The sequence below is a fragment of the Silurus meridionalis genome, unplaced genomic scaffold (genome assembly GCF_014805685.1).
Source record: "Silurus meridionalis isolate SWU-2019-XX unplaced genomic scaffold, ASM1480568v1 Scaffold287, whole genome shotgun sequence".
Taxonomy (NCBI): domain Eukaryota; kingdom Metazoa; phylum Chordata; class Actinopteri; order Siluriformes; family Siluridae; genus Silurus; species Silurus meridionalis.
In genome coordinates, this window is record NW_025804515.1 from 28581 (window position 1) to 38192 (window position 9612).

The 9612-nt window shown below is 44.0% G+C and overlaps 1 protein-coding gene across 1 annotated transcript; it reads left to right on the plus strand.

Annotated features, from left to right (window-relative positions):
• Positions 1 to 1396: 1396 nt before the first annotated feature.
• LOC124382452 (protein kinase C-binding protein 1-like) lies at positions 1397 to 9355 on the plus strand. Its single transcript, XM_046844551.1, is given in 9 exon segments — positions 1397 to 1497; positions 2152 to 2237; positions 7110 to 7571; positions 7768 to 7970; positions 8193 to 8273; positions 8366 to 8444; positions 8585 to 8692; positions 8695 to 8823; positions 8924 to 9355. Coding segments are annotated over 9 exon segments (1425 nt in total). The 3' UTR covers positions 9100 to 9355.
• Positions 9356 to 9612: the final 257 nt, after the last annotated feature.

Consider the following 9612-nt stretch of genomic DNA (forward strand, 5'->3'; position numbering starts at 1 on the left):
GCCTGCATCGTCGCAGAGGTCTTGAAGCGGACTCCAGCGGACCGAGCGGAGGGACCAGAGGACCCATAAGGAGACGCAATAGCATCAATAATCCATGAGCAGGAAGAGCAGGAAGGCCTCTTCTCTGAGGGCCGTAGCAGATGAACAATTGTTTTCGACTTCCTCCACAAGGAAGCCCCCCTTCGAACTGCTGAGACAGAGCCTCTAACACTACAGGCAGGTCCCACAAAGGCACTCTTGGTCGCACCAGAGGCCTCAGCCTCCGGGTGCCGCAGAGAAAACGTATCTCGTGGAGGGAGCTTTGGATTGGAAAATGGTCTCTACTACCTTGGTGGAGAGACCAGAACCTTGGAGCTGTGCCCAATCAGCACACAGCCACAGCTTCCAAAGCTTCAGTCGGGGGTGAACAATTGTGCCCCCTGACTGGGAGAGGAGATCCCTCCTCAGAGGAATCTCCCATGGAGGCTGTTTGAGGAGAGCCACCAGGTCCGCGAACCATGGACAACCCGACCACCACAGGGCTACTAGGACGAGATGGACGCCGTCCTGGTGAACTCTCTCCTGAACTTCTGGAAGCATGGCAACGAGGGGGGAAGGCGTACAGGTGCAACCTCGGCCATGGCGTCCAGTCCCAGCGGGGTTGGTGGATACAGGGAGAACCACAGGGGACAGTGGGATGTCTCTAAAAATGCAAACATATCTACTTGGGCTTTGCCAAACTTCTCCCAAATCTGCTCCACCACGTGAGGGTGAAGGCGCCACTCCCCTGGTCTGGACCCTTGTCTCGACAGGGTGTCCACTGCTTCACTAAAATGGCCTGGGATGTAAGCTGCTCTCAAGGAGAAGTAGTTGATATATGAGACCACTGAGGTGTCACATGATGGCATCTGAGGTCCGGGAAAAACCGCTTCAGAGCCAGAAACACCGCCAGCATCTCTAGGCAATTGATTTACCATAGTAGATGGGGACTTGCATAGACCCTGTGCAGAGCGGGCACTCATAACCACTCCCCAACGCGTGAGGGACCTTTCATTGTTAGCAGTATGCAATTACCGAGGTCTCCCATCACTGGGCCTTGAAGTAGGAACCGGGATCTCCAAGCATCCAAGGCACATAAGTATCGCCACGTGATCTTGATCGTGCAGAGGGGATTGCCCTTCCATGAGAACCCTTGGGCTCTGTGCCACCACTGAAGGGGACTCATGTATTTATCTGCCTTCTTTTTTGGTTTATTTTTCTCCTCATTCTATTCCCTCATGCCGGACAGTCATCAAAAAGCATTTCACCGGATGTCAGACTCTGTATGTATGTACGTGACAAATGTTTTGATTTGATTTGATTGAAGGTTATAAAACCTGACAAAGGTCAGCGGGTGGACCACCCAGCAGAGTTGCAGATGTCGTGGATGGAGACTCCAGAGGACCAAGCCATAGAGGCTGGCACACTCCGGGATGAGTGCACTTTGACCCCGAAGGGAGCGGGGCAACCAGAGGACTCGTAGGAGGATGCAATTACATCGACAAATCCACCTGCTAAGCGTCTGCTTGTTTGCAGGGATGCCTCTCCTCAAAAGGTCAGTTGCAGATGAACAGTTGTTCTGACTTCCTCCACGGACTTGTCCTTTAAATGTTAAACATCCAGTGCTTGCACCGGACACAGCAGTTCAGCTTTTCCTGGTCTGGGGCCTGAAAAGGAGGAGGATAGAATGCCTGGAGCCTAAAAGTTTGTGGTGGGGCCTGAGGGCACCTTAAAGATGTAACCCATTCTAGGGTACAGGAAGGCACTGGCCATGCCTGGAGTGAACTCCAGAAAAGAGGGGGCCACAGAGAGGGCCTGCAAATCCCCTACTCTCTTAAGAAAGGAACAATGTCTTAACTGTGAGAAGCCTCCAAGATGCCTCGGCCAACGGCTTAAAGGGAGTTTCAGATAGAGCCTCCAACAAACGGCCAAGTCCCACATAGGCACTCTAGATCGCACCGAGGGCCAGAGCCTCATTAGTGAGCAGTTCATCTGATGTAGATCTAGAATAGGACACAAACCTTTTTGGGAAATGAAGTACCAGCTGTAGAACCCTGACTCTCTGTCTGATGGAGGGACCACCTTAAATGCCTCCTTCCTCAGTAGAGTGGTAACCTCTTGTTCCATGACCAGAGACTGCTCAGGTCCTACCAGGTGGGACACACCCGTCAAACTGGGGCGGACAAGACCAAAACTGAATCGTATAGCCTCTGTGTACAGTACGCAGGACCCACCGAGGCACGCCTAGCAGAGATTCCCAGGCTGCCAGATTGTCTCTTAAGGGTATCTTGAAAACTAATCTCTGGTACGCCTAGAGCTGGGGCTATGCCCTAGTGCAGCTCTAGGAACCTCAAAGGAGGCCATAGGTGCCTCTTGGTAGAGGCTAAGGCAGCCATAGACTTGGCAACGGCCATAGCGGTCTCCTTTGTAACCCTAAGAGCTAAATCTACCGTTTGGCAGAGCTCCTGGACCTCCTGGCTGCCTGAGATGCCCCGGACCTGGACACCTCATGTGCAGTTCCGAAAAGAACCTTCCTGGTCATGATGTCACCCCACTGGTGACACCGCGCTTTCCATTGGAGGGATTACACACGTGATTCAGAGCGTGAACAATGCAGACACATTCTACAGCGTTGTTGACGCAGCTTGATTTCCCTGAAGGGAACAATGACTGTTTAAAAATTAAACATGTTTTTGACCATTTATTTAATAGAATTAAGGAAATGTAAGGTAGTTATATAAAGTAAGTAATAAAAGGTTATTGGAAAAGAGTACATTTTATGTATTACACAAGCATAATGTGTGTGTGTGTGTGTGTGTGTGTGTGTGTGTGTGTGTGTGTGTGTGTGTGAACATCCTTTACCATATATTAACATGTATTCTATACGCATATTTATATATACAGTGTGTATGTATATACAGTGCCCTCCACAATTATTGGCACCCCAATGTATGTTAAAACAACATAGAACCCAAATGCAAAAAAAGAGAAAAATTCAACCTTTTATTTAAGTACATTACTTTGGTGGTAAAAAAACACACATTTAGAAAAAAAAAAAAACTTGAAATCATGTGTGCCACAATTATTGGCACCCTGATGTTAATACTTTGTACAACCTCCTTTTGCCAACAAGACAGCACTTAATCTCCTCCTATAACATTTCACAAGATTGGAGAACACAGAGAGAGGGATTTTTGACCATTCTTCTTTGCACAATCTTTCTAGATCATCCAGTGTCCTGGGTCCTCTCTTATGCACTCTTCTCTTTAGCTCGCCCCACAGGTTTTCGATTGGGTTGAGGTCTGGGGACTGAGATGGCCATGGGAGGACCTTGAGTTTGTGACTGCTGAACCACTTTTGTGTAGATTTTGCCACATGTTTTGGATCATTATCCTGCTGAAAGACCCAATGACGACCCATCTTCAGCTTTCTGGCAGAGGCCATCAGGTTTTTATTTAAAATATCCTGGTACTTCAAAGCGTTCATAATGCCATGCACCCTAACAAGGTTCCCAGGGCCTTTGGAAGAGAAACAGGCCCACAGCATCACCACAGTTGAAGTCCCAGTACCGATTAGCAAACTCCAGACGTTTACGTTTGTGAGTGTTAGTGAGAAAAGGCTTTTTCCTTGCATGCCTCCCAAACAGCTTGTTGGCATGTAGAGAGCGTCTGATGGTTGTTTTGGAGACTCTGTGACCCCAAGATGCCACTCTTTGATGCAATTCTGTGACGGTGAGCTTGGGAAATTTTTTTACTTCTCTTACCATCCTCCTCACTGTGCGTTGTGGCAAGATAAACTTGGGACCTCTTCCAGCCTTGTTTGTCACTGTTCCAGTTGTTTTAAACTTCTTAATGATTCCTCTGACTGTAGATACCGGCAATTTAAGGCGAGTGGCTATTTTCTTGTAGCCATTGCCTGACTTATGAAGGTCGACACACATCTGCCTTACTTGAATGGTGTGTTCTCTTGTCTTTGCCATGTTGACAAATGGGTAAGAGAATTAGGCCTCTGTGTCACGTCATATTTATACCCCAGGAAACAGGAAATCATGAATTACTAATTAAAAGTCCCTAGATACCCTGACCAACCTTAGCAACTACAGAAAAATATATATATAAAAAACAATTAAAATTTTCAGAGGAATTGTTAGGGGTGCCAATAATTGTGGGACACATGATTTCAAGTTTTTTTTTTTTTAAATGTATGATTTTTTTTACCACCAAAGTTATGTACTTAAATGAAAGGTTGGATTTTTCTATTTTTTTGCATTTGGGTTCTATGTTGTTTTTAAAAAAAAGGAGAATTTTTAGAAGTCCACGACCACATCTTAAACAGGGGTGCCAATAATTGTGGAGGGCACTGTATATATATATATATATATATATATATATATATATATATATATATATATATATATATATATATATATACAGTGAGGAAAATAAGTATTTGAACACCCTGCTATTTTGCAAGTTCTCCCACTTAGAAATCATGGAGGGGTCTGAAATTGTCATCGTAGGTGCATGTCCACTGTGAGAGACATAATCTAAAATAAAATATCCAGAAATCACAATGTATGATTTTTTAACTATTTATTTGTATGATACAGCTGCAAATAAGTATTTGAACACCTGAGAAAGTCAATATTAATATTTGGTACAGTAGCCTTTGTTTGTAATTACAGAGGTTAAACATTTCCTGTAGTTTTTCACCAGGTTTGCACACACTGCAGGAGGGATTTTGGCCCACTCCTCCACACAGATCTTCTCTAGATCAGTCAGGTTTCTGGCCTGTCGCTGAGAAACACGGAGTTTGAGCTCCCTCCAAAGATTCTCTATTGGGTTTAGGTCTGGAGACTGACTAGGCCACACCAGAACCTTGATATGCTTCTTACAGACCCACTCCTTGGTTATCCTGGCTGTGTGCTTCGGGTCATTGTCATGTTGGAAGACCCAGCCTCGACCCATCTTCAATGCTCTAACTGAGGGAAGGAGGTTGTTTCCCAAAATCTCGCAATACATGGCCCTGGTCATCCTCTCCTTAATACAGTGCAGTCGCCCTGTCCCATGTGCAGAAAAACACCCCCAAAGCACGATGCTACCACCCCCATGCTTCACAGTAGGGATGGTGTTCTTGGGATGGTACTCATCATTCTTCTTTCTCCAAACACGTTTATTGAAATTATGACCCAAAAGTTCTATTTTGGTCTCACCTGACCACATGACTTTCTCCCATGACTCCTCTGGATCATCCAAATGGTCATTGGCAAACTTAAGACAAGCTGGTTTAAGCAGGGGAACCTTCCGTGCCATGCATGATTTCAAACCATGACGTCTTAGTGTATTACCAACAGTAACCTTGAAAACGGTGGTCCCAGCTCTTTTCAGGTCATTGACCAGCTCCTCCTGTGTAGTTCTGGGCTGATTTTTCACCTTCCTTAGGATCATTGAGACCCCACGAGGTGAGATCTTGCATGGAGCCCCAGTCCGAGGGAGATTGACAATCATGTTTAGCTTCTTCCATTTTCTAATGATTGCTCCAACAGTGGACCTTTTTTCACCAAGCTGCTTGGCAATTTCCCTGTAGCCCTTTCCAGCCTTGTGGAGGTGTACAATTTTGTCTCTAGTGTCTTTGGACAGCTCTTTGGTATTGGCCATGTTAGTAGTTGGATTCTTACTGATTGTATGGGGTGGACAGGTGTCTTTATGCAGCTAACGACCTCAAACAAGTGCGTCTAATTTAGGATAATAAATGTAGTGTAGGTGGTCATTTTAAAGGCAGACTAACAGGTCTTTGAGGGTCAAAATTCTACCTGATAGACAGGTGTTCAAATACTTATTTGCAGCTGTATCATACAAATAAATAGTTTAAAAATCATATATTGTGATTTCTGGATTTTTTTAGATTATGTCTCTCACAGTGGACATGCACCTACTATGACAATTTCAGACCCCTCCATGATTTCTAAGTGGGAGAACTTGCAAAATAGCAGGGTGTTCAAATACTTATTTTCCTCACTGTATATATATATATATATATATATATATATATATATATATATATATATATATATATATCATCATGCACCACATCATTATGCACCAGTCTTGTCTAAATCATGCTACAGCTTGATTTCAAACTTATTTCTACACTTCTCTACTGCAGTTCTTGCAGCTTCAATATTTTGTTCAATGGCTTCATTCAGATCTTGTGGGAATATAAGATAAGATAAGATAAGATAAGATAAGTTAAGATAAGTTAAGATAAGATAAGATAAGATAAGATAAGATATACCTTTATTCATCCCACAGTGGGGAAATTTCTTTGTTAAAGCAGCAAAGACAAAAATAAATGCAAATATATAAAAGAATAGACACATACTATAGTACACAGTATATACACAACACAATGTATGAATACAAATAAGAAAAAAGTACGTATTGCAGGTATTGAAGGGGAATATTGCACACAGGTGGTATTGCAAGTATTGCAGGTAATATCGCACGTATTGCAGGTAATATTGCACCAGGTAGTATTATTACACAGTTAAACTGTAATAAAAGTGTGTATTTTGGTGAATGGTTTACTGGGAGCAGCTCTGATTGTAAAGTCTAATAGCAGCAGGGAGAAAAGACCTTCTGTAACGCTCCTTCAGACACTTAGGATGTAACAGTCTGTCACTAAAGGAGCTGCTCAACGATGAAACGGTTTCATACAGGGGGTGAGAGACGTTCTTCAGCAATGATGATAGTTTTGCTACCATCCTCTTTTCTCCCACTTCCTGTCCTGTCTGCAGTAGAGATGCTGCTGCCCCAGCAGACCACACCATAGAATATTATGCCACCACAGAGTCAAAATAGGTCCATCTAATCTAAAATTAGAGCTACTGTCTGAATTGGTGTTACCAGTATCTATAGTTTGGCCATATGATTTAGATCTTTTTCAATATCTTGCTACAGCAACATATTTTAAAGACGCAGGACGTGAAAGACATTCTGATGCCTCCGAATTTCAAGCGGAATATTATGCTTTATTATACATGCATACATTTATTTCCTTAATTTCTTAGTAATAATATTTGTATCCTCCAGCTAAAGGACCTTCCGCAGGAAGTCTTGCTCCATCGCAAACCCCTTCAGCCCCCTCTTCCACCCCAGGCCTCAAAGACCCCTCGCAGTCTCCAATGGCAGTTCCTCTAAATGTAGTCACCATCCCTGCTGTCCCTAGCAGCACTGCCCTCGTCTCTTCTTCCCTGCCTAACTCTGCTCCGCCTACAGCCCTACCCTCCTCTTCCACCCCCACCAGCACAGTAAAGAAACAGCGCCCCCTGCTGCCTCGTGAAAGCGTCCCGGTGGTGCAGCGGGCCGTTGTCTGGAACCCTGGTGCCAAATTTCAGACATCCTCTCAGAAGTGGCACATGCAGAAGGTGCAGAGGCAGCAGCAGAGTCACACGCAGCCACACACACAAGCACAGTCGTTATCACAAGCACAGCAGCCGTCGTCTTCACCGTCTTCATCCAGCACTCGATATCAGACACGGCAGGCTGTCAAGGGTAGGTAGGCCATAGCTTAGACTTAGTTTGATCACGTTTAATGACCCAAAATATTCTCTGATTTACGTGACTAAGCTTAATTGTTTTTAAAAGAAAGAAAACGAATAAACGGATACACTGTTGCACCTTGAAAATCGGAAAATCCTTTGTGGTAGCAATACGCAGAACTGAGCTAAAAGTGCTGTATTTCTCATAGCTGTACAGCAGAAAGATTCTCCACACAGCACCTCGACCTCAGCTGTCACTCTGGTCACCAGCACCCCAGTGTCTGCAGCCATAATGGCAGGTGTCACAGTTAGCTCTTCATCCTCATCCTCATCCTCCTCCATGGCCGGAGATCTACAAATACCCACCACCTCTGCTGACGTGGCAGCCGATATTGCAAAATATACCAACAAAGTAAGATGTCTTCAGCTCTCTATGTAAATATCTTTTAATTTGGTTGCATATTATTTGGGGTTTTAAGCATAATTTATGTGATCTACGATGTGCAAGGTGTTTATAATGACTGAATGATTGAATTGTAGATCGATCCTTATAATACAGAGGTCACGACGTGTTATTAATGCATTATCGCGATGTCAATGATTTGTGTCGAATGATTATTTTGTGTATGGACAGATCATGGATGCAATCAAGGGGACAATGACTGAAATATACAATGACCTCTCGAAGAGCACCTCAGGAAACACAATAGCTGAAGTACGAAATCTCGAAAAAATGAATAAAGTGCTCATGATGAAATGCTGTTATAGTGATTTTTGCCAATTCCTGTGACATATTTCGCCTTGCAGATCAGGCGGTTACGGATCGAAATCGAAAAGCTGCAGTGGCTCCATCAGCAGGAATTGTCAGAGATGAAACACAATTTAGGTTTGTCACTTTCAACCCATACAACACACACTGACAAATTCCACATTAGTAGAGTGCTAAAAAAAAGAAAGAAAGGAAAGCAAGGAAACCTGGAAAAATTTATTTTTTTCACATTTACTTATGTGTTGGATTCGACTTAGAGCTGACCATGGCAGAGATGCGACAGAGTCTGGAGCAAGAGCGAGAGCGCCTGGTCGCAGAAGTGAAGAAGCAAATGGAGCTGGAGAAACAGCAGGCTGTCGATGAGACCAAAAGAAGCAGTGGTGTGCCAACTGCAAGAAAGAGGCCATTTTCTATTGCTGCTGGAACACAAGCTACTGTGATTATCCCTGCCAGCAAGCCCACTGGCCAGAGCATATGAAGTCCTGCACACAGTCTGGTGGGATAAAGAGCATTGTCACATTTTCTAATTAAATCTGATTGTCCTGAGTGTCCAGGCTTCTGATTTGTCAGATTTTTTAAATTTTTTTATTTTGTAGCAACATCGTCACAGCAAGAGCCAGACACCGAGTCAAACGCAGACGGCATCTCGAAGGTTTCGGGCCATCCCAACAACAGTCAGGACTCGCCTCGAGAGACCACGGGAGCTCCTCCAACAGACAAGGACAGCGACATGGACAAATCGAAGGACAGTGTCACAGTCAGTGTGTCCTAGCTCATGACACACCAACTACTGCAGGACTGCACTTACAACTGCACATATGTACAAAACCTAGTCGAGTTGCGTCACTACAACAAAACGTTTTCATGTTGTCGTCTTGCCAGGATCTGCTTTTAACACTTTGGGAGGCTGATTTGCTTATTTCTATCAATAACAGTTCCTTGGTCCCATCTCATTTCCTTATAGCATTAAAGACACACCCGGACCTCTTTAGCGACTTACGTTGCTTTTTTTTTTTTTTCACTTGACTTTTACTGCATCACATTTTCCTAATTGGCTTTTTATTTATCACTTATTAATACCCACATTATTACAGTGAAGAGTCCACGAATGACCGCTGCAGGAATTTTACACCAACCAGTAATCCTTTGGTGCTCAGTCCATGTTCGTGGGGATTTCCTACAGTAATTCAAATCCTATCCGACTTTCATCGCGTCACTCAAAAAAACGAGAAGCTGTTCTCTCCCGAATCGTCTTACGCACCAGACAGAAAACCACATTCAGAGA